Source organism: Protomyctophum parallelum (genome assembly GCF_964188405.1).
Source record: "Protomyctophum parallelum genome assembly, chromosome: 16".
In the NCBI taxonomy this organism is placed as follows: Eukaryota; Metazoa; Chordata; class Actinopteri; order Myctophiformes; family Myctophidae; genus Protomyctophum; species Protomyctophum parallelum.
Window position 1 is genome coordinate 31,926,182 of NC_139711.1, and position 26,229 is coordinate 31,952,410.

The 26,229-nt window shown below is 42.0% G+C and overlaps 1 protein-coding gene across 2 annotated transcripts in view; it reads right to left on the bottom strand.

Moving 5' to 3' along the window:
- Positions 1-23,016, bottom strand: part of dock2 (dedicator of cytokinesis 2) — a 156,951-nt gene extending 133,935 nt beyond the window's left edge. The window contains exons 1-17 of one of the 2 annotated variants that reach the window (XM_083785077.1): positions 22,896-23,016; positions 20,099-20,182; positions 19,782-19,822; positions 18,220-18,275; positions 17,740-17,836; positions 17,143-17,291; positions 15,728-15,863; positions 15,187-15,344; positions 13,604-13,685; positions 13,357-13,492; positions 12,431-12,506; positions 11,758-11,834; positions 8,162-8,412; positions 7,659-7,757; positions 7,351-7,423; positions 6,875-6,978; positions 2,683-2,878 (exon numbers count right to left, since the gene is read on the bottom strand). In XM_083785077.1, the coding sequence (XP_083641203.1) occupies positions 2,683-2,878; positions 6,875-6,978; positions 7,351-7,423; positions 7,659-7,757; positions 8,162-8,412; positions 11,758-11,834; positions 12,431-12,506; positions 13,357-13,492; positions 13,604-13,685; positions 15,187-15,344; positions 15,728-15,863; positions 17,143-17,291; positions 17,740-17,836; positions 18,220-18,275; positions 19,782-19,822; positions 20,099-20,182; positions 22,896-22,941 (1,861 nt within the window). In that variant the 5' untranslated portion in view covers positions 22,942-23,016. Of the gene's footprint in view, positions 1-2,682; positions 2,879-6,874; positions 6,979-7,350; positions 7,424-7,658; positions 7,758-8,161; positions 8,413-11,757; positions 11,835-12,430; positions 12,507-13,356; positions 13,493-13,603; positions 13,686-15,186; positions 15,345-15,727; positions 15,864-17,142; positions 17,292-17,739; positions 17,837-18,219; positions 18,276-19,781; positions 19,823-20,098; positions 20,183-22,886 lie in introns of both variants that reach the window. The other variant, XM_083785076.1, reaches the window with a different exon arrangement.
- Positions 23,017-26,229: the final 3,213 nt, after the last annotated feature.

Consider the following 26,229-nt stretch of genomic DNA (forward strand, 5'->3'; position numbering starts at 1 on the left):
AGTAGTATCTGTACTCGCTGACCAATTATACAGTATTACTAGCCCTTACCCGTTGTGAGACGGGCGCACTACCCCCTTGTGGCCGCGGGGGTTACTGCGCCCTGGGTGCGTTTTCACTTTTTTAATTCACTAATAAATTCATTATTAATCATTAATGTGTCAAATCGAAAAAAGGGCTTTGTGAAGACCTCCATATTATTATGGTCAATGCCTGTGTGAAAAGTGGGAGCGATTGGTGCAGGCAGTGAGGAGCTATGGCAGTGTTTCTGACACACAGACACACAGACAGACAGACACACAGACATTGACTGAATTATAGTATGATGATGATGATGATGATGATGATATACAGAATAGTGTGTGTGCGTGTGTGTGTGTGTGTGTGTGTGTGTGTGTGTGTGTGTGTGTTTGTGTGTTCATGTGTGCATAGGACAAATGGTGACTTAATAAACAACCTCAACTCTCTTTCCTGCGTGCACACATCATACAAACACTCATTGTTGTTCAGCTTGTTGCTTGTTTGTTGTCTTTTTTGTGAACCAATTATACAGTATTATAAATAATATATACAGAATAGTATATATTAGCATATTTGATACTGTGTTGCAATACAAATTATGTACAGCAATTAAATCAATCAGTTGGTGACACATGTTGCTGGTAGCTTGTGAGACAACCCTATGGACATTAATTCTACTGCAGTATGACACCGGACAGATTGCTAGGTCTCTGTAGCCTGCACTGCGTTCACTGCTCTCTCCCTGTCCAATCATGTCTCCCTCAACAAGCAAAGCTGCACATGTGCTGGGCGGCCCCAAGGTGGCCCACAGGCCATCAGTCATCCGGTGTGTGTGTGTGTGTGTGTGTGTGTGTGTGTGTGTGTGTGTGTGTGTGAGCACATTATGCTTTGTGTATATCTGTGTATGCTTGTACAGGTGTGAACATGCATTTGGAAAAAGCATTTTTAGCTCGACACTCACTGCATACGACAAAGAGAGAATAAGTCAAAGACTGAGAGAGAATTTCTGAGCATGTGTGTGTGCGTGCGTGAGTGCACGTGAAAGTGTGATTAATACTCCGGGGCAACGTTCATTATAATGACTTCCTCTGTAACAGATGTTACATTGCACCTGCGTCAGCCACTCCTCACTGTCACACACATGGTGTGTGTGCTTGCGTGCGTACGTGCGTGCGTGTGTGCGATGTGCTTGTGTGTTCATGTGTGCATAAATGGTGACTTAATAAACAACCTCAACTCTCTTTCCTGCGTGCACACATCATACAAACACTCATTGTTGTTCTGCTTGTTGCCTGTTTGTCTTTTTTGTGAATTTGCATTGTTATGATTCAAAACTGTATGTACCCAACTAACCCTAATACCTTTGATTCTGACCGTGTCTATCTTCGAACCCCAAAATACCTCCCTAATTGGTCTAGATCTCTACCACTGGCATCTCTGCATTTCTTCAGAGAGTTTACAATCTCTCCACAAGGATAGGAAACCCAAGCAGTAAATACTTTACACACAGGGAGTCAAGTCCAATCAGAGTGAATGTATTTCCTCATTCCAAATAATGTGAAAAACAAGGCCAAGGGTCCGGATAACCAGTGGTGGAAAGTAATTAAGTACATTTATTTACATTTAAGTACTGTACTTAAGTAGGAGTAGACAGGCTAGACACTCTACAATGAGAGAAGTTACAGCAGGACCACAGCAAGCACAGGTAATTAATATTAATAGCTGTGCCAAAATGCAGGGTTTTAGTTTTACTGAGGTAAATGTCAGGTTATTTTTAAGGGGAGGGTGATTCATTTTTCTTTAATCACTTGGGGAGGGTACTTCTATTTTATTTCTATTCAGAGGGATAGGGGCATGGAATCTTATATCAGGGCACCTCCATTTCCTCCAGCGGTACCCCTACATAAATGTCGACCTGTCCTTTACTTGTAACAGAGTATTTCTACATTGCAGTATTGATACTTTTACTTAAGAAAAGAATTTGAGTGCTTCTCCCACCACTGCGGATAACACCATTCCAATGGTGCATAAGGCACCATTGGTGTGCTGGGCAGTTAGCAGATCCATTCCAGCCCCTCTTCTCTCCCCAGAGGGTCCCAAACACCTCCTGCATTTACTTGTGCCAAATAAGGGATGCCCCAGTGCTCTCAGTGACTACAGGCCAGATGCTCAGATGTCATGAAGATATTTGAGTGACTGGTCCTGTAGCACCTGAAACCACTGGTGAGTGACTTCCTTTACCCCCTCCAATCTCACATGAATGTTAAAAGTATCACCATACATATAGAATGGATATAATGTTATTTTGCAAAGTGTACTGGTGAGGATGAGGTCGTTTGAAGTAGATTAGTGCTGCCTAAGGGCTTGAATCTGATCGAAAAAGTGATGAATAGAATAATTTATACCAAAAATAATCAATAATTGATACTTTTGAAGCTCAAATGTATATCACTCTAGTATCAAATCGTGTATGGTGGTCCGTGGCACAACATATATTCAGATGGGGCTAATATAGATTAATTAATTTGGGGGTTCGAGAACCAGTGCACCATGAAATCAAATTAACTATGTCCAGCCCAGAAACAAAGTGTGCATGATGACACACACGCACACATACACACACGCGCGTGCTCACACGCACACGCACCATTCACCCAACCTACCATTCTGAGTGAGCTTGGTGGAGCAGACCAACGTGGAGATGGTGAAGCTGTCTCGGGAGCTGACAGACAGGCCTCCCCCGCTGACGCTCGTGGCTGCACGGCTCAGTGTGGTGCCCTTGGGGACGTCACCGGGGTGGTTGCGGGTGGATGGCAGCGACAGGTAGCAGTTCACGTCCTCCATTCGCTTACTGTCACCCTGGAGGAGGTGGATGAGATGTTTCAGAGGCATTTCAGCCGACCGATGTAGTTCAGTTGAAATATACAACCACATTTAAATTGTGACTTAAGATATTTGGGGGGACTTTTTGCCTTTATATAGTGGAAAGTGGAGACAGACAGGAAACGAGGGGAGAGAGACGAGGAGTGACATACAGAAAAGTTCATCAGGATCGGGACTCGAACCCGCAATGCACTCACTGTCAGGCAGCATTATGGAGTTGTTTATTTGACTGCAAACTTTGATCTAACCTGTTCCATTTTTAGCTTTGAGAAAGATGACCGAGAGGGCAAACAGAAGAATTAATATTTTCTCCTACTGTTTATCTTGTGGATCAGTAAATCCTGTGTGATCATGCACTGAATTCTTCATTCTGCTCACATATCAAACATTTTCTTTTAAGACTTCCAGCACTGACCTATCTATTCACAGACTATACAAATAAGCAATAATGAATTAAGGGGGTGGAAAACGACTGCGAAAGGGAGGCCACGAAGAAAAGCAGAGATCAAGAGGGACGCAGGGATAACGAGAGGTAATCGAGAAAGAGGGCACAAGGGGCTCGCCTGTTCAGACTGAGAGTGAATCACCAGTAATTAATCTTTATTGCCTTTGGCATTTAGTCAATAGGAGGATTCAATCTGAGCCTTGGGTCATTTAGCAAGAAATCCATTTGGCTTCACTCCTCCCGTCTAGGTGGCAATAACCTCCCATCAATTGCTATTTTACATATAGCTCTCTGTTATACTCTTTAAGTTAAATCTTAAAGGTCATTACACACTGGCGAATTAGCGACGCGATGCGAATAAGCGATCCGAAAAATGCGAATTATTTGCCTGGCGAATTTTGTCGCGTCTGTACACATATAAATGCGACGCGTATTGTGCGATTATATTCGCCACCCCTCCACTCCATGTCCTCTCCTCTCCTCCTCTCCTCCACTCCACTCCTCTTCTCCTGTGTTATGTCAGAATTGGTATCCTTTCTTTCATACCCTGAAGAGAAGGCACTCAGGTGCCGAAACGTAACGTTGGTCTTAAATAGAAGTTTTTTGTATCGTGATTCGTGACTACGAGCTGTGCAACCTCTCCTTCCTTTACAAGTTTGTCTCCCGTCCCGTGGTCAGGCAGCACCTCCTCACTATTGGTGTGCAGCGTGCACTATACCTCTTTTGTTTGTATTGGTATATCCTACTATCCACACACACACACATACACACAGTCACGCACGCACGCACACGCACATTTTCGCACATTCACCATGATGTGGAAGCTTGCATTGACTTCAATTGGTTTTAAAAAAATGTGAATTATTTGCACGAATAAATCACGTCGCTAATTGCGTCACGTCGCTAAGTCGCTAATACCCCTATATTTTTCTACTCGGTCTGTGGGCAGTTCAGAAACCCGTCCACCAGTGACATCATCGTTAGGCAGATTTGTTTTAAACAAGATTTTAAAATATACATATTTAGATTTGTATTATCGTGAGAACGATGGCTTCCATTTTCAAATTTTAACTGTTCAGGACTAGAACGCCTGCAGTTACTATTAGCTTGGATTCCCCATCGATGATGTCACTGGTGGACAGGTTTCTGATCTGCCCACAGTCCTCCTATGAGACACAAATTGAGTAGAAAAGAACTGTGGTATTTTAATAATTTTATCATGAACATATGAAGAGAGGTTGAAAAGTGGTGAAGTGTTCCTTTAATTACTTTAATTACAAAAACATAATGTTAATGTATGATTACATCAGAAAGCCGCTATGAATTATCATGAATTGTGATGTCATTCACCTGTATGATTCCCAAAGCTCAATGTTCCTCCACATGCAGATGATTACCATTATACAGTGCTGCCAGCCTGTTCTGAATCTAATTCAAGATGGCGGCTGGGCGATGCATTACAAACGTTCTTGTTTTAAACTTAAACATAGTATCTGAAAACATTTTAGGTGAGAAATAGGCAATGCAGGAACATACAGTGCTTTGGCACTGCCTATAACCTCTGTCTTGCGGTGCGCAACAACCATAGTTATAGGCGATCAGGCAGGGTAGTTGCCTTCAAATCTACTCAACATACAACCATAGAGTTATAGGAGACAACAGACAGGGTAGTTGCCTTCAAATCTACTCAACATACAACCATAGAGTTATAGGAGACAACAGACAGGGTAGTTGCCTTCAGATCTACTCAACATACAACCTTAGAGTTATAGGTGACAACAGACAGGGTAGTTGCCTTCAGATCTACTCAACATACAACCATAGAGTTATAGGAGACAACAGACAGGGTAGTTGCCTTCAAATCTACTCAACATACAACCATAGAGTTATAGGAGACAACAGACAGGGTAGTTGCCTTCAGATCTACTCAACATACAACCTTAGAGTTATAGGTGACAACAGACAGGGTAGTTGCCTTCAGATCTACTCAACATACAACCATAGAGTTATAGGAGACAACAGACAGGGTAGTTGCCTTCAGATCTACTCAACATACAACCATAGAGTTATAGGAGACAACAGACAGGGTAGTTGCCTTCAGATCTACTCAACATACAACCATAGAGTTATAGGAGACAACAGACAGGGTAGTTGCCTTCAGATCTACTCAACATACAACCTTAGAGTTATAGGTGACAACAGACAGGGTAGTTGCCTTCAGATCTACTCAACATAGAACCATAGAGTTATAGGTGACAACAGACAGGGTAGTTGCCTTCAGATCTACTCAACATACAACCATAGAGTTATAGGTGACAACAGACAGGGTAGTTGCCTTCAGATCTACTCAACATACAACCATAGAGTTATAGGTGACAACAGACAGGGTAGTTGCCTTCAAATCTACTCAACATACAACCATAGAGTTATAGGTGACAACAGACAGGGTAGTTGCCTTCAGATCTACTCAACATACAACCATAGAGTTATAGGAGACAACAGACAGGGTAGTTGCCTTCAGATCTACTCAACATACAACAATAGAGTTATAGGTGACAACAGACAGGGTAGTTGCCTTCAGATCTACTCAACAATAGAGTTATAGGCGACAACAGGCAGGGTAGTTGCCTTCAGATCTACTCAACAATAGAGTTATAGGCGACAACAGGCAGGGTAGTTGCCTTCAGATCTACTCAACAATAGAGTTATAGGCGACAACAGGCAGGGTAGTTGCCTTTAGATTTACTCCAAAGCCCAAGTAGGCCAGTCAATCTAAGATTTGACCAAAAATCAATTGCAATAGTAATCGTTCAAGGTTTCAATGGTTAGGCCCCCTCGCTTCACACAGGTGTGATTTTTTTCAGTTCTACTCTGAAGTGACGTGAGAAGGAATCGGCAACACACCATACAACAAATTGCTTTGATTACATCTAACAAAGTATTTGGGGATAAGTGCCAACCATTCCACCTTCTCCAACTCCATCTGTACATGAATGATACATGAGAGAAAATGTCTTGACGTTGCTAGGAATTTGTGCTATCAAATTCTAAGTGCTAATATTAAGGTATAACTACAGGCACAAGTGAAATTCTGTGGAATATATGACTTTGAGAGTTCATGCCACCCACAAAGACATTTAAAAACAACTCTACAGTTATTATTACACGGTAAAATACCCAATTAATTTAGCTCAAAGAGTGTAAAGATTGACCTAAATGGGCTGCACCTGTTTCACTATTCAGACTTTCCTCAAGGAGTGCCTAACCCAGAAGCCCATTGCCACTGTATCAATGTCAATGATGGTCTTGCTGGGTAATTAGTTTTGCATTATTATATTACTTCGCCTCTCAATGGAGTTGGATTTTCAGTGATTAAAGTTCAGCTGTCACATGAATCAGATCTTCAGCAAACCGGAGCCGAGTCGATCCATAACTAGCTTAACTAATTGTGATCTTTCTAGAATCCATTCCAAATCAGTTAAAAGTATAATTTCTGTGCACATCCTGGTCTGTCCATCCTTGCTGACCTTGAAGACCACAAGGTCATGAAGTCCATCAGCTAGAACCGTCCCGTCCTCCTTCATCAGACGCACAAAGGCCATGGCAAAGTTCTTCTCACTCTTATCCTTGGCTGTAGAAAGAAAAGGCATAATATGTGAAAACAGATAGATGAAAGTGGGAGAAGGGTGAAGAAGGGAGATTAGATAGGGTGGGGAGGCAGAGGACAAGAAGAACTTATTGATGAGGAAGGAAGAAGAGATGAGAGGAGGTTGTTGGGTTGCTGATGTGCACGAGGAAAACATGTTTGAAAAATACATAATCAGGAGAACGTCATCAAGGGTGTGTAATGATGTGTTGGTCATTTTCCAAATTGCTTCCAATCATCCCATCCTTTCACAGTGGGGGTATTGTACTCTGGGGCTTGAAAATATAGGAGGTGAGTGTTTTTATGGAAGGAGAGAGAGAGAGAGAGAGAGAGAGAGAGAGAAATTTTTATACTCACACTCTTGGGAGGAACGGTGTCTGAACATGAACCGCAAGTGGATTCTCTGCATGTCTTCCAGAGGGATCGCCACCTGGAAGACAAGTACTGCTTAAGACCTACTATATTATACTTGTTGTATGACAAAGAGCAAAAACAGCAGATCTACAAGGTGGCAATGTATTGCATCTCGACATTGTAACCTTGTAGGTCTGCATTTTTTTTATTCTACAACTGCATCTGTACTATCTGACAAGTGCCAGATAGATTAGAGAGTTAAAAAGCACAAACAGTCTGCATATTTACAAGTAAATATTTCTGATGCACACCTTGAATGTCTCCATCCAGCGGGGCTGTTTGATTTGATAGTAGATGACAGATCTGTACTCATTCAAGCCTTTATCCCCGGCTCCCAGACAAATGGAGTTCTAAAGTGAGCAAGAGAGAGAGAGAAGCAACACATTGGGATGTGTTTTTATGTGCGTGTGTGTGTGTTTGTGTGTGTGCGGCCGTGTGCGCATGAGAAAGTGATGGATTTTCTCACTAGTGCAGAGCCAATGCGTATGCACTACAGTATGAGGGAGTGCTCGATATGTGACAAGCTTGGCTGACTGTCCTACATGACCTCAACCTCCCACACACACACACACACACACACACACACACACACACACACACGTACAGTACACATACTTTACAACATTCACTTTTGTTTTCTCTCTGTGTGCCATGACCTAGACGAACACACAAACACACATTTCCACACATAACCTAAACACTTTTCTCAACAACAGACATCCGCGTAACTGCTCAACCACGTCTACCCACTTACCGGCATGACCTTGCCATCCTCGTCGCACACCCACACTATCACCTCCACATTCTTCTGTGTGGTCTTGTTGTACTTGTCGAAGTCGCCGCCCTGCAGTGTGAGGTAGATGTCGTTGCGGACGTCGCCCGGCATGATGATCTCGGGGAAGCCCAGCTTGCGCGCGACCACCGTGCTGCGGTCCACCAGGTGGGGATACTCCTTACGGATCTGGACTATGTCCCCCACAAGGGCCTTCATGGTCACCCACAGACCTGAGGAGAAGAGGAAAGACTAGGTTAAACTAATCTAGTATGTCCCCCACAAGGGCATTCATGGTCACCCACAGACCTGAGGAGAAGAGGAAAGACTAGGTTAAACTATAAATACAATCCACCGGTGTCAGGGTGGTGTAGACTAGCACGGGTTCTCAACCTGTGGGTCGGGACCCCCGACATGATTTTGGGGTGGTCCCCAGAAGACAGTGAAGTAACAATTTAAGGACCTTTCTAATGATAAATGATAAATAAAAATAAAAGACCATTACTGCATCAAAAGTAATCAACAATCTATATTATAAAAACTGGTCAAACATTGGCCAAATTGTCAAATAATATAAGAAAGAGGAACATTTTTGAAGCGATGTAAGGCACTGTGAGCTTGTAGATCTGATATTTTCACAATATTTATCTGAGTTAAACAAAGTTCAATGCCTCAACTCCTATATTCCAAGTGCTTGTCAGGCTTGGGGGTCCTCAGTTCAAGTATAATTATTTTTATGTTATTGTTATGTATGTATCTATGTATGTATGTATGTATGTATGTATATGCATATCTTTTACTTTCTTTAATTTTCTCTGGAGTTGTTAACCCATCTAGACTTTCAAGCACCAAACTGAATGTGTCCATATTTGTATATTATTTCTCTATTTCATTTTTTGGTATATGTGTATAACTGTGTCCTTTGTTCCACAACGTGCCTGAGCAGAGCTGTCTGTTTTTGTTTGTTTGTTTTGTTTTTCCTGTCTTGTCTTTGTCATTGTCAAAAAATGTAAAAATCAATAAAAATATTATTGAAAAAAATTATTGATTATATGATTATTTTGGGGGGTCACGGCAAGGAAAATTGGAGAACCACTGGTGTAGAGACAACCAGGCCAGGCCACCACCACAGAGACCGGGGTTCAATACCCAGAGACAACCAGGCCAGGCCACCACCACAGAGACCGGGGTTCAATACCCAGAGACAACCAGGCCAGGCCACCACCACAGAGACCGGGGTTCAATACCCAGAGACAACCAGGCCAGGCCACCACCACAGAGACAGGGGTTCAATACGAGTGAGTGAGTGAGTGAGTGAGTGAGTGAGTGAGTGAGTGAGTGAGTGAGTGAGTGTGTGTGTGTGTGTGTGTGTGTGTGTGTGTGTGTGTGTGTGTGTGTGTGTGTGTGTGTGTGTGTGTGTGTGTGTGTGTGTGTGTGTGTGTGTGTGCGTGCATGCGCAACAACACATAATAATAACTAATAACCCATCCGTTACTACATGTGGAGTCAACTCCCGCAATGTCCTTCTTCCCATATTGCGCTGCAACGTAACTCTGGGATGAGCGGCCAGAAGAGCCGCGAAAATTCTAGTACACATACAACGACCAACATGGGTGAAAATTTGAAAGTTTAAAGTTGTTCCTCAGCTTTAATAGATGCATATAAAACACCCGTTTCACTTTCGGGGAGCACAAAAAGAGGAACACAGAATTATTGACAATAGGTATTGGTCTACTCCTGGAATATGTTACCAACTAAAGCCATCATAACAACAACCCGCAGAGGGAAGTGTGAGTGTTGTTATTACATGCAGGGATTTACTCAGCAGTTATCTGGACTATGTCAGGCAGCTAAGCTTTCATACGCTAACCTACAGACCTATGATCTGAGAAATTGAGGGGAGGAATAGCAGGGAAAGATAGAGAGAACGGCTCAGTGAGTTTATGGTAATGACAGGAAAGTAGACCAAGCCAAGACTTGGTCACCTGTATGTGCACACTGTACACGCATGTGTGCGTGTGTGAGGCTGGCGCGTGTGTGAGGCTGGCGCGTGTGTGTGCGTACGCGCCAGAGGAGACGGAACAACAGAAGCAGAAAAAGATTAGAGATTTTTGTGTTCCATCTGGGCTGCGGTCCCAGGGGCCTTTTAGAGGAGAAAAGAAGCAGGTGCGAGATAAAGGACCGAGTTATTGTTATATGACACCACAGTCCAATATGTGGGGCAAGTCTGTGTGACAGTGTTGCCTGTCACATGAGGTGGCGGGGCAGAGCATGGGAGTCTGGGAGACGAGCAGGGGACAAACAAAGGTCAAGTGATATGAATCCATATAGTGCTGAAGTGAGACATGTAATCAGCATCACTATGTATGGAGGAGAGAGGGGCTAGACGAGTGCAACGTGTTCATTTTGCTGTACACATTGTACAAAAGATCAATATAAGTACTTGCACATGTGATCCATTGCATTACTATCAGCATACAGTGGTTCCCAAACTGTGTTTTGAGGCTATAGTGAGACAAGTACAGGTGTTTTAGGATTTTTATTTACTATTTGAGTACTTTCTGTGCACTCATTTTAAATGAGAGGCAAATAATATAACCTAGGAAAAACACATTTTGGGCAAAATATCAGATCTTCAAGCTCACAGCGTGTTGTGAGCTTGTAGATTATCTATTTATTTTGCTTTGAATATAGGCGTGCCTTGGGACTTAATTTGACTTGCCAAAAAGTCAGAAAACGACTGGTCTGTTATATTACTGCTACAGTATACCTGGCCCGAGTTATAAACACCTATAATCTAAAATAATCTCATGATAATCATGTGCCAGAGAGTGGATGAGATGAAAGACTCGCACTAACTATTTAATGATCCATGGATACAGCCATTTCAGTTCGCCTCTCTAAAAAAACAACTGTTGCATCATTTTTGTCAATCATTTGACTGCATAAGAGCAACAAATTATATTGTGGTTGGATGATAGACAACAGTGTCGTTGAGCTGTGTGAAAACTACTACGCATAGCTACAGTATGGTTCTCAAAATTTGTCATGTCAAGGACCCCCAAATTGACACATTTGAAAAGATATGCCAGGGACCCCCCCATATGTAGTGGCGATTATCTCAACCATTATTATTTCAAAACATGCATTAGGCTACATACGCCTATATAATGGCAATTTTGTATCTCTGGGACCCCAATTTATATTGTAAATTCAATAAATGTAACTCTGAGAGTGTACAAATATACACTCTCAGAGTTTCAGACCAAATATAGGGTCTATTGGTTCCTATCTTAACTATATCATTTCTGGGGACCGCGTATTGGCTTTAGAGCTAAGCATCAGTTTGGGGCTTCAAAGTATAAATTGTGAATCATTCCCTTTCACTGCATGCCACAGCGGTACAGTGGACCTGCAAGGCTCTTCTTCTCACCTCTTTTCAGAGCACGTTCTCATTTCAATTCAGTGAAAGCAGACCAAATGAAATGGAAACCCTCTCTTGTACACCGGTGTCTGTTGGCAATTAAACCCAGCGAGCTACAGAGATGAATGATTCAGCATAATGGGAGAAATATTACCTTGTCCTCCACTGTCTCCTCGCGTTGCTGTCACCTTGTTCAGCAACATATGGAGGAAGTCATGCTCAGCCACCACCCTGCATACACACATACAGTACATGCAGTCACAAGCACGCACACATGCACGCACACACACACACACACACACACACAGAACATGACACGACACGATCAGCATTAATGTTGTTCACACATCCAATTGGCAATTTCACAAGAATGTTGTTCTAATTCAGTAACCTGTTAGTTACAGGGACACAGCCTGTAATGGGTTACTGAAATGGCATGTCAGTTTTCATCTATTTCAGCCCCTCATTCATGGAATGATCTTAAAAGCCAAGCTAAATTGGGATCATCTGGTTAAATACTGTATATTATAAAGGATAATTATTTTTGGATCCGCGTATAAGAGGGTCTATCAGTGTGTCAGTGTGTCTGTGACATGTATACTGCCAGTAGGCTACAGTATCACAGTACCACAGAATTATTTAACTAAGTACCCCTTTTCCACTTAATGTTTAACTTTAATTTTATAATAAAGGTCAGTGGAGCTCTGATTGGGGTGAGACATTACCCAAATTTGGATCCCCATTGGAGTTACACTTTTCCCACATGCTTTGATAGAGAGAGAGAGAGAGAGAGAGAGAGAGAGAGTACACCAAATATATGGACATACGGGAAGAAGGGGATGAAATACTGCTTCTCTTCATCGCATTCGACCTTTCCTTTGATGATGTCACTGATGTCCATCACTGCAACAACGAAAAAAGCAAACCAGGATGTCATGATAACGTTAAGATACATGTCATCTGAAATAGATCGATTGAGCCCATTGTATCTCCATCATCTCAATCTTTCTCGCATTTCTTTACGGATAAGGAGTCTAAAATAAGTAACTTTGAGCTACATTATTTGTATGAACATTTATTATTACAACATTTATTATTATAACATTATGGGGAAATGAAGGCAATAATATACCTTCAGCGGCTGAAATGAGACAGCTGGTATCACATTAATCTCAATGAGTGTAGATCATTACAGAAGGGCTGGGGAAATGTTTACACTTTTAACCACTTAAACACTATACTTGGTACTATCTTCACTGTATGTAGCCGATCTACAGTACAAGCTCACAAGTGAACTTGGAGATCTACCATTTTCTACAAACGTTCTCCTAAAAATACGAATGCTGGGGATTCAGTGATTAAAACACCAGGATGTTGCAGTGATGGTGACCTTTGCGGTCTTCTTCAGACGGTCTTCCTGAAGAAGATTTAGACGCTGTACTGTTTATGCAATTGTAAATAATGTTTGGAGCGTCTAAAGCGAGCTTCCTCCTTTGCTTTATCGTCGTTATTGCTTTTTTTGTTTGGCTCAACACTAAAGATGGAAGATGTGTGTTATTTCTGGTCTTTGAATGTGGATTTGCTATCTTGACCATCCGACCTATAAAGAAGGTACTGTTCCTACCTGCTACACCAATAGGAAGGTACTGTTCCTACCTGCTGCACCAATAGGAAGGTACTGTTCCTACCTGCTGCACCAATAGGAAGGTACTGTTCCTACCTGCTGCACCAATAGGAAGGTACTGTTCCCTACCTGCTACACCAAAGGGCCGTCTCAGGCCCTGGGTACACTTCTTGTTGTTGTGCTCCTTCAGGTCCATCCTGCCCACCCTCACGATCTGGCAAATCAGAAAGATCTTCTCCCTACACAGGTCCCTGTTCCCCAAGTCCTGATAGGCAGAGAGAGAGACACTAATCAATAGGAGCACCTGCACTGAGCCATCTCATTTCTGTCATCGTGCTAGAAATCAGTGTGAGAGTGTCCTCTAGTGGTGACTTACTGTAAAGACAACCTTCAGGTTGTTGAGCATGTCCAGATCCTTGGGGAAACCTCTGCTGCCCCAGCGAACCAGGTAGTTCTCGCTGCGCATTGGAGGACACACACACAACAGTTTATTTATTTTTTTAACTTAATCATTTTAAATAAAATGAAAGTGAGAACAACTAAAAACGATTACAAAAAAAATAACAAATACAGAAAAGAACATGAGGATGTTCAACTCTTGAGTGGAAGACACTCAGACAGAGACAGACACACAGTATGGATATACAGACTGATTGATTGATTGATAGTTTGTTGATTATTTTTCCAGCTCCATTATACATCCAGCTGCTGTGGAGCAGAGATACACATTGTGGCATTGAGTGACAGTCCCAGGCATCACTGGTGTCAGGCCACACACCGTCTGTCAGCATCTCTCATGCACTGTAATTTGCATCTCTACATAACCTTACTTCGCTCCGATTTAATGGCCTTGCCATGCCACGATGGTTTTGGAGAGAGGACAAATGAGGACACAGGAGTGAGTGAATGAGTGTGTGTGTGTGTGTGTGTGTGTGTGTGTGTGTGTGTGTGTGTGTGTGTGTGTGTGTGTGTGTGTGTGTGTGTGTGTGTGTGTGTGTGTGACGAGATGGATGCAGTCTCGCACAGCTGGTATAAAATGCTTGGCTAGGTGGAGGCTTTCAAAGTTTTGAAAGTAGCAGGTTGGGCTTGTCGTGCCAAGACAGCTTGTACTGGACCCTGTCTGATCTCACGTGGTATGACACTGTAATTCCTTACCTGGAAGACAATAGCGTTGTTTGACCCAATTCTCAATGAGATATTAATGTTAATATTAACATACACCACCACAACAAACTTGTTACACAGACAGTACTATGATTTTATGAAAACGTTTGTGCCTTGTGGCATGTTAAACACATTTAGTGCCGGAAGTGCATCAAAATAGAAGCTCCGGGGTGCCAGAGTTGTCTGATCGCTTTTACTCTGAAAGCCATGAACCGGAAACACTTTCCTAAAAAAGTTGACTTTACTAAGTGACCTCACATCCCCGATCATCTTAATTTATTTTTTTACGCAAAAAGCGTTCATATTTTGCGGGAGAGACGGATGAGGAGCAGAAATGAAGCGCCAGCGCCGATCCATTCATCACCACGGAGAGCGCCTTGGATTAGGAGATACGAGTCATTCTTTCCGCCGCGCTAACATGGGAGTCAATGATAAGCTAATAGTTGCACTGAGCGTTAGTGTACGGAAAGCGAAAAGCGAAATGCCAAAAAAAAAAAAAAAAAAGTTCTGAATATTCTTATCTCGCCCCGTGTCACTAGGACGTCGCTAGGACGTCCACAGACGTCGTAGGCACTCATTTTTCGGCATCCTTATGACGGCCTCACACGTCGTATGAACTGAAACGGTTAAGAGAGGGAATACTCTCAAACCACCACAGATGTATTTAATGACAACTGGATAAAAATGTAATTCATGACATTGTCATTGTTGATTGGTTCAACAATTACATTGTCCATTTTTAGACTTTCAGAGTTTTGCTGCGTATCAGATTAACAAAAATAACTGAGGAAGCACCTAATGATGGCCTGTTTGTTGGGGTCATAGAGGGACATGAAGAGCTCTGAGTCCTCTCCGATGCGACACACAAAGTTCCTGACGAAGACATAGAGGCTGTGGGTGGGAGAGGACTGGATCCTCGCAGAGATCCCAGAGTGGTCTGTCTGAACATTGGACTGTGAAGACAAAGGAAATACCATTAGTATATAATGTTATAACACCGGACACCGGCCATGGCTGGTGTGATAAACTACCAGATAATTTTCCAGGTTACCAGCCATCACTGGAACTTGTTCTATTTAATATATATATATCTGGCTGGTTGATAAAAGTCAAAAAGTATTTTAAGTATCTAATATGACTGTGTAGTCATAATAAATTGTCGATGTAGTAAGATATCTAAATGCTTTATTAAAAACGTGAATATCATTTTAGTCAAGTGGCTTTGTCTGTTCTAGTGGGGAATACACAACATAAAACATAATTAACTCTCAAGTTACTGCAACTATGCTGACAACATCATAAACCCTGGTACCACTCCTGTAGTCTCCTCTCCTACCTCTTCCTCTTTGATGCGTTCGTTGATCTTGGTTGTGGCCTCCTTGTGGGCCCGGAACAGGCTGATGACGCTGGCTCTCTCAGGCTCCAGGATGTTGCCGTCACCATCGCGGACCACCTGGTCCAACTGAAGGATCCTGGGAGAAGGTTAACAAGGGGAGGAGGGGTGTGGTGTTGGCGTGGAAAGAGGAAGGATGGCAGAGATAACCATATGAACCCTAGTGTCCATATTCCAGGGAGAATAGTCTGCGAAAATAGCAGGTCCACAGGCTCACAACACGTCATAACATGAGCTTGCAGAACGGCTAATTTCCGTGAAGAGATTTGGTGAAGAGGGAAATCTGAGTAGAGACAAAGTCAACTAAGTATATAGGGTTTAAGTTGAGAGAGAGAGATCAGGTTAGAAAGTAGAGGTTAGGAGATCGAGAAAACAGACAAGAGGAAATGGTTTAGATTTTTAGATTTTAGATTCAATTTATTGTCTCCACCAGGCCGAAGGCATGCGGAGAGAGTATGTTTTGCACTCCGGCCGTGTGTTCGTCCGTCCATGTGTGTGTCCGTCCGTCTGTCCGTCTGTTACCAGCTAATCTCCGGCACTGTTAACCCGGACGATGCCAAATTTTGCACACACACTCCCTGGATGCCAACGATGAACCAATTTTCCAGAACGGCCTGTTATTTGTTAATTGAATCCAGATTCTGTCCAAAATCCCGCAAATCATTACACACTATCTCTATAGTCATGTGTTCAAGCCGGATCTGATATTTCATCCTAATTGGCTAACATTGGTTTCAAAGTTGGCAGGATTGGCCCGTTTTGAACAAAAAGCCTCAAATCAGGAACACAGCGTGAAATTTACGTGAAATCTTTCACAGATTTTCCTACTAGGCTGAGGAATATATGCCACCCTTTTCATATTGGCCTGCTATAGCGCCACCAACAGGTGGATTTTTGCAAAACACATTTTTGGAACAAAATGCCTCAAATCATGCACGCAGCGTGCAATTTACGTGAAATCTTTCACTGACTTTCCTACTAGGCTGAGTAATATATCCCACCATTTTCACATTGGCCTGTTATACAATTTCTTGGGGAAAAATCATCCAATTGCCACCCAAGGCGTAAGAAGAAATGGCACCCTTTTCACATTGGCCTATTATAGCGCCACCAGGAGGCCACAACCTGACCTGCCCTGGTGGAGACCTGTGCCCAGAGGGGCATTTTATCTAGTTGTCACTGCACAGAGTATGCAAATACTTTGACAATGAAATGGTCAGGAAGGGTTGGAGGAGATGATAATGGAATAAAGGAAGAGAGTTGTAGAAGAAGAACATGGCACAATGCATGAAGTGTAGGACCTCAAATGGAGAAGACAGACAGAACAAATTGATAAATGTGGGGGGAAATGTCTGTACTTGTTGCCGTAGTCAATCTTCGAGGTGACCTTCTGCTTGAGTTCCTTGAACTCGTCGCTGGGCAGAGTACCAGACAGGAGCTGTGAGCGCCACTCCATCAACTCTATCATCAACCTCTGGACCTGCTTCAGACACCGTTCTCTGTTGGCCTGATGAGATGCGCACACACACACACACACACACACACACACACACACACAAAAGTAATTACTCACCTACTGCTGCAGGTTCCATAAATAATCCCAGTGTTGTTCAAGATGCATGGTTTTTATATTGTAAATAAAGATTGTCGCGTGGTTTAGCGACGACTACCACTATGAGAGGAGCATGGGGACTTTTGGGAGTGTCATAGTAGCTTGTTTACAACTGAAACAGACTTCCTGTGCACTAACTTCCTCTCCAAACTTCAAAATAAGAGCCACATGTAATGATTAGTCAACACTAGTTTTATTTCTAAGTCTACTTACAGGACGTTAACATCTCATTTGAGTTCCTTTTGAATGCCTGTCAGATTTCTCTGCATAACTATCTCAGCTGTACACACACACACACACACACACACACACACACACACACACACACACACACACTTATTACCACAAAGAGCTGTTTCCAGATGCTTCCCCACTCTCTCAGTGTTGTGGTGACTTCCTTCACGAGGGGCATCTCTGCTGATAAGACCACCTCTTCATTACTGTGGACACACACAGTTAACATCTTTATTTGCATTCACATTTAACAATAAAGTCTTGAACACAAACAATAGTGGATCGGCCCCTCACGACTGATTTATGGACATTACCGAGGCTTCCAAATATGAACACAAGTAGTTTACATTTGTAGCCAAGCTGTATAATAGCATCCTTAAGACGCTGGTACTTAAGCACCTTGGTAAGGAATGCCTCGTCCTGACTGTGGTCAAATGTACATGACACTTCCAAAATGGTCACTTCTCTACTGTCCTCGTCAACAACACACACACACACACACACACACACACACACACACACACACACACACACAGAGTGAAGAACATGGAACATTTGAGGACTGTCCAACGTTCTTTGTTCTACTAACCCTCGTTTTTCAATGATGACCTCCTTCAGGTGGACAAAACTGACCGGAAAAGCACCCTAGGGAGAGAACAGGAAAGATGGTGATGCATGTGGACAGTTTTAGTCCAGCGAGGAGGAAAATGTATCAATGACATACATACCTCCTAGACTTTAAAACAGAACCTCACACTACAATCAATAGTACTTACAGTCCAGAATAACAGAGCATTATGATTAGTATTTTATAAACCCATGTGACATCTTAAGCTTAACTTATTCTCCATCATTTGAGGGTTTGCCGAAAATAACAAATCTACAAGCTAACAATGCATCATGATACAACGCATTGTTAGCTTGTAGATCAGTTATTTTTGGCAAGTCAATCTAGTCACAAGATTAGAGTGGCCACTCTAGAGTCGTCCCAAGCTTTTTAGGTCGAGAAATAAAAATTGTGAAAATAGACGTTCTACCTGTATAAGCTCACGTGTTGCTATGCGACAGGCTGTGACCAAGCCCCCAGTAAGGCTATCTAACGTTGAAGCTGCCACTACCTACTGGCGAAATGTGGAATTGTAGCACTTTCATGGAGGTGGACGGACGTACATGACGTCACGTGCGTAACTAGGCTAGGCTAAACTTCCGCTCACTCGGGCCATTGAGTTATAATTGTACTTCCGGCAGTCATCCGGGTGCTTCAAAACGCCACTGAGCAACTTCTATTGAAATGAATAGCGGAGGGACGGGGCTAACACTCCGGTTCGGTCTCTATCCTTTTATTACTCTATGGCTGTGACACACTGAGCTTGTAGATCTGCTATTTTCACTACTTCTTAAACGTTTTTAGTTTTTTAAATTAAAGAGATATTTCACTTAAAACTTACTCAGGTTTATGTAACAACCCAGGTAGTGTTTAAGTTGCTTGATTCAGTATTTAGATATTTGATATTCGTTTTAGCTTATTCTATAAACTCCATTTTAACCATGTTAGATTCTTCGAAAACGCCTGTTCTTTTTTCTGGTGACTGATACTGACCTCCTAATACGTGAGAGGCCGGGTTTTTAATTACTTTTTTCATTTATTTTTAATTATTATTTTTTGATTTTTGTATGGAGCCTTGTTCTTTTCCTGATGCTTTTCATCCAAACTAAATTAGTAGATGTTTGTACTCTGTTTTGAATTACATTTCACTCACCCCAGAGCTGTGGGTGAGGGTGACCAATCAGAGCCCACTTTTCAAAGTGGGGCATTTCGTGACGTTTGAATCTGTTTGTAACCGCCCCTTGTAAATGAATCTTCCACACCGAAGTTCCAGACTATATCTACGCAGTGATAGTAGTCTGGCTATGCCAGGTTAAAACCCATTTTGGGCAGGACCCGTTTTGGTGTTAGCATTACGTTATGCTTTAGCTATTTAAAAATAGCAGATCTAGGGATCTAGGTCTGCTATTTTTGAAAAATCGAAGAACGACTGACATAGAAACATAGCTTTTTCAGAAAACTGTCACGATGTAGAAGACATTTTTAGAATCTGATCTCAGGTCAAAATGGGTTAATAATGTCCTGGGTGTGTCCAGCACCATTACCTGCCGAGCCTTATTCCTGGCCAAGTAGCCTTTGTACCATCCTGGAAGACAGAACCATGCAATTTAGTAGCACATTAACAGAGTGAACACAGTCGTATTTAGCATAAAATATTTATCATCACCATAAAAAAGCTATAAATTTTCCCGAATGCATTCCATGTCAAATATATTCCATGAAAGATGGAACTGATTCTATTCTATTCTTATTGAATGGGGGTCTGTGGCCTATCGTCTAAACATCATGCAATTGACACAGTTGAGAATGACTGAATTAACCTGTAACGTAAGCTGTGTGTAATATTTCACACATTTCTCACCATCGCAGACTTCCTGGATGTAGACTGTGTCGCCGATCTCCAAAGAGAGCTCATTATCCCCATTTCCATTAAAATTCCATTTAACTGGAAGACAGAGGAAACAAACCAAATCAAATGTATTCTCAAATACTTTACTTGCAGATCAAGCATGAGAGGAAGGGTTTAAGGACACCACAACACAGTTTACTAAAAAGCAATAATAACAATCAATCTGGGAAAAAAGTTGACATTGTAACATTTCTTTCCGATATGTATTGCACTTCTGCACACCTACAGTAAGCAGCTGCGTAGTCAAAAAGCAGTAGACATCATGAAATCGTGTCATAACACATGTTAAAACCACTGCGGTCTTCATAAACGCAACAAATACATCTCATAACATGACAGGCATGAACAATGTATAATAAATAAACATTCTTTTAGACACAACAAAATACATTTACCCAATTATTTTTATCCTTACTAAAACCCTGCTCCTAATATGGAACCTTGTCCAATAACCAAGCCCTTGGTAAATGCTTGAATGTTTGTACACTCAGCTTGACTGACACCTCCAGGCTATTCTATTTCCTAGCCTTGCACGTTCACGGTCAAGATAAATGTTTTATTGAAGCAACATTTCGGTCGTGGACTGTAGACCTTCCTCAGGCCGAAACGTTGCATCATTAAAACTGTTCACTTGACCGTGCAAGTTGGCAGTGCACGTGCGTATCTGATATTGTCAATAGGTATTGCAAAAAAAGATGTGTGGGATGGGTGATGGCCGATTTAACAGTCACACCTGGCCTAATTGGACATCAGTGCTAGGTTTTGTTGTGCATCGAGCACACAGGATAAATTAGCCATCCCCACACCCACATTCAGGGGATAGCCACTGTCAGGAGAGAAGAGAACGCTAGAGATCTGTAACCGTTTCTGCTGAAGTCATACCATTTTGGTTTCCGTTTTACAACAGCATAGCTTGCTTGATTTTGTATCACACTGGACAATAAAAAACCTTATTGCAGGAACCCTGCCGTTGTCTATGCCTGGTGGTTATGTCACAAGAACATCAATTCACCATAAAATGCATCTTTTAACTTCAATAGTAAACTGTTCAGAGAGAAATGTTAAAGCTTGGTAAACTAATTTCACTGCCACATGTGAAATTTGCCACAGTGATGAACAGCCCAATTTACTGTACTTTGCATCATTTGTAGATATGGCTATTGCGTGAAACTAGCCTACTACTTAAAATTAAGTTAAATATATATACTATATATATTTTTTGTAGCTTTTAACACAAAATCAAGTAGGCCTATCAACACTCTTTCATAGACACATTTAACTGGTAAACATAATTATTTCACAGGGAAGAATTGTAGAAACATATATTGATATTGAAAGGATGGCATATGGAAACGATGAATCTTGTGAATGACTCTTAAATTTACACTTTCACAAGTTGTAATGTACTGTATATGTCATTTCTAAATTCTAATCTATTGAGCAGGCCTTATTCTTGCTGCAGTGTTACCGTAATAAGCACAACGAAATCCTCACACTAACTGCCACCCCCTCCACTTCCTGTGTTGTCAATTCTAACCGAAAAGACACAGTCTGTGTAACCTGCTACAATATTTGATATCAATCGATGCTTTCCTGCAATTTTACACTCATGGCCAGTGGCCACTGTCAAACTCGACGCCAAATACCAGGATATTAAATATAATCTTTGTACATGTTTTCATGGTTGTTCCATCTTCCAATATGAGAACAACACAATGTATCAGTGCTGTGTTCTGCACTTTCTCCATGAGGTCAGCAAACCTCCGCTAGGAGAGTTGTGTTTTAGAGGGCATAGTTATGAGCATGTCTGTGTTATATGTCTGATAACAGACATGCTTAGGCTCCAAGGTTCTCATCTTACACACACTCAGCATTGACATTGCAATACATGTGTGGTGCAATAATGACACTGCAAATGATGCCAGGTGCTAAGGTAAAGTTATCCAGCCATTGGTCTGGAAGATCAGATTTTTAAAGACGTCTTTTTAACTGGTCTTGCATGCACATTCAGGTGTCATGTTGAGTTAACAACTGCCTGTATTGAACAACTGCCTAATATCATTCTCAAAACTCACCCTATAAATCATTCAATCAAAATAGATAAACGTTTTCCAAATGGATCTGGTGAAAATATGTAATTCCTGCGTTTTATACATTGAAATACACATAGTAAAAACCAAACATATTGCAATGTCAATTGCTTCCAAAATAATTCAGCCATATAGTGTATGTTCTGTGAAAATCAATTATTCCAAGCAGTGAAGTTACAATACTCAATTACTCTCTGTCGACCAGTTACATTTATACACAATTCTCCACTTCCTCTCAAGGCAGAGATTGATAATCTGAACATAATAAATCGGGCTGTGTATCGCTGCCTGTTAGACACATGGTAGAAATGCAGAACATAACCATTTCAGCCGATCATTTCTGGGGTGTTCATACTGAAGATATGTGTCAGTTAGGCAGCACCTGACCACATCCTGTGAAGGAGGAAGTGATAGTTCTAGCTCTGACTGAGCATTAAAGATATGTTCATGTGTCTCATGGCTCTCTCTCTCACACACACACACACACACACACACACACACACACACACACACACACACACACACACACAGTGAGTGTACTCTGTACAAATGTAACCAAATGGACCCGGATCCATGATGGTTACATTTGTACAATCTCAACAAGTTAAACAAGCACTCAGGATTTTACATGGTGGGAGAGTGCAACCTACTGTACTTACCTACACCATACCGCTCTGTAATTGACTTGGTCCAACAAGGCGCCATTTGGACCTATCCGCGCTCTCAGAAATCATCCACTCCTTCGTTCCTCTCTGATGTTGTCCCCTTCTAACTCTTTACCAGACTTTCTGATTAGTCTCTAACTTCTGCTGTTGTGTGTGTTTTTTTCTCTCTCACAACATGAAAACAACAAGCTCCTCCTCTTCTCCTTTTTGTCTCTTCTGTCTCTCCCCTCTCTTCCTCCCTTCACGCTGCTAAGGGGAAGTGGGTGAGAAAGGCAGGGTGGAGGAGGCCCTGGCTGGTTGAGGTTGGTAAGCTCTAATTCTGTCTACTGAACAGTGAACACTGACTATTGAGAACTGTAGTTTTCTCCGGCTGCATTAATAACTTTGGGGCAGGCCCGTCTAGAGTTTGAGTGGACAGGTATCAGTCAAAAGGCCCGTCTAGAGTTTGAATGGACAGGTATCAGTCAAAAGGGAGACATCGAAGTGGAAGGATGGATGGGGAAGGATCTGCGGTCGCAATTATTATTATTATTATTATAAGTCACTTACAAACTGCATCACTTCTTTGTTGCACCCTGAGGATCGGTAGAATTCGTTACCTACATGCAACACCAGTAGTGTGTTAGTAGTACACATTGACACATAACAGGGCCAGGGTCATAACACCTTGTTCCAAGTAGATGTCATTACCCCACAAATCCTCAAGAGGGCGGTAGAGATGTGTATTAATCATCTATCTAATCATTCTAAATTGCCCAGTCTAATATAATCAAGATAGGGCAGATCTTAAACAAGGGGCTGAGGGACCAATTTGAATTCCCATAGAAAAAAAATATTTCTGCAGTGCTAATGGAATTTGAGATACCACTGCCAACAGCATTCCACATAATACCAGCTAAGAAGAATGATCCTTTCCTGCCCTGGCACCTCCTAGCATGGGAACATTGGAGCCCACAAGCATCCCAAGCCAAAGAACACACAGCTGTGGTCTCAGCAATGACAGACATCAAATCTAAAGTCAAATGTCCACTGACACACTACCTCAACATCCCTCCTCACTTTGCAAGGTTGTCGTTATGTAAATGTGCGGAGGAGAAAGGTCATCCGGGGACTTCAGAGGTACATAGAACAAACAATCACACAAACACACACACCACAGCTTTCCATAATCCTTACACAGGTCAACGTGGGAGAAAGGAAACATTACTGATCGATTTTACAGTGCGTGTAATGTGATGTGTGCCTACAGGTGTGTGCGTCAGAGAGAGGGAGAGAGGAAGAGAGGTAGAGAGAGAGGGGGAGAAAGAGTGATACCTTATCACTCAGTTCTATTAAGAACAAAACTGCAGCCTTGTCTTGTGACTCACAAGGAGAAACGAGGGCGTTGCGAAAGAAAGAAAGAAAGAAAGAAAGAAAGAAAGAAAGAAAGAAAGAAAGAAAGAAAATTCAAAAGCGTAGACACAAACAGAGAAATGGACAGACAAAAAAAACAGAAGCTCAGATACAGCCGAAGACAGACAGGAAAAGAGAGATATGAAGGACAGAGCAGTGGTAATGAGTTATAGACCTCAGAATAAAGCCAAGACGATGGATTGACGTTGGGGAGGAAGGAGAGAGGCATGGCTGCCCCAGTGCCCCAGGAGCCAGAAGCACATGAAAAATAGATAGCAAAGCAAAGTAAAAGGCAGACGGCCAGAAATAGAAAGATAGATTTAGAATTTGTCTGACCCATCGGCCATTGACATCATTCAAGACCATCTGGTGCCAATTCTCAGAGATTCACCCAAGCAGCCATTCTCCCTGAGTACCCTGTCTGAAAGAATAGGAGCGTTGTCATGGAGTTGACAGACACCTCTATCGCCCGTGCAAAATTACCATATTGTTAATACCAATTAGAAACTAGAGATGTTGGCCAGATATGGGAGAATAATATTTGCAGAAATAGATGTAAGGAGACAGTGGGAAGGAACAGAGAGAGGTGTGTGACTGACTCACTGTTGCTCCTTCCTATCGTTCCCACACACACACACACACACACACACACACACACACACACACACACACACACACACACACACACACACACACACACACACACACACACACACACACACACACACACACACACACACACACACACACACACACACACACACACACACACACACACACACACACACTCTTAATGAGTGTGTGGCTCCTTAGTTTCAGGGAGCAGAGCGGAGTAGCAGACAGTCTTCATAGCTACGGCACAGCTGCACAAAGGTGAGTTCATACAATATTCTTACAGTATGCTAGATATTATGAAACATTATGTGACTACTACTGTACATGATTTTAATTTGTTTCTTTTTCAAATAGCAAAGCATGTTCATCCCAGTTGAAATGAATTTATATTTATGTTTACCACCGTTCTAGAGGTCTGTATAACTGATTTTAACAGCACAATTTAAACAAGAGTGCATCTCTCTTCAATATAAACAGGATTTTTTATTTTAAAATGGCAAATTTTAGAATACTAAATATATTATTATAATTATTTTCATGTTTTTGGTCATTTCTGCTTTTTAGACTATTCAGAGTCCTTTCTCGAGAGGAGAGAGAGAGAGAGACAGAGACAGAGAGACACACAGAGAGAGAGGTACTTTGAGGACTCCATACTGTACAACATAATGTAGGTCATGGGCTGGACTCAGTTTAACTCTGAGGCACACTTCCCATACACTGCTCCTGCTTTGACGTAAAGCAAATGTCTGCTTGCTATTTAGTCTACTAGCAATTTCCGTTGCTTAGTTTTTATTTATTAGTCCTTATTGGTCGCGTTCCTGTTCTCCCTTTGAGCTTCTTCGGTAGTGGGTACTGTATTTATGAGCATTGTATGTCTGTCCTGTTTTTTGTTGTGTATTTTTTGTTACTGGCAGAGCTGTGTCACTTATTTTGCCTCTTGTCTTGGCCAGTTCACACTTGTAAAAGAGACTTCAGTCTCAATGTGTTTTTTTACTGGTTAAATAAAGGTTAAAAATAATAATAATAATAACTCTGCACTGCAGTAGTAACCTGTGGGTGACCTGTACTGTATAATGTACAATGACAAAGAGGTCATTTAATCAGTCCTGTGAATGAGGAACGTGTGTGTGTGTGTGTGTGTGTGTGTGTGTGTGTGTGTGTGTGTGTGTGTGTGTGTGTGTGTGTGTGTGTGTGTGTGTGTGTGTGTGTGTGTGTGTGTGTGTGTGTGTGTGTGTGTGTGTGTGTGTGTGTGTGTGCGCGTGTGTGCAGTACTCATATGCAAACTTACTTTCCGTTTTGTTTTGTTTTGCTTTTGTTTTTA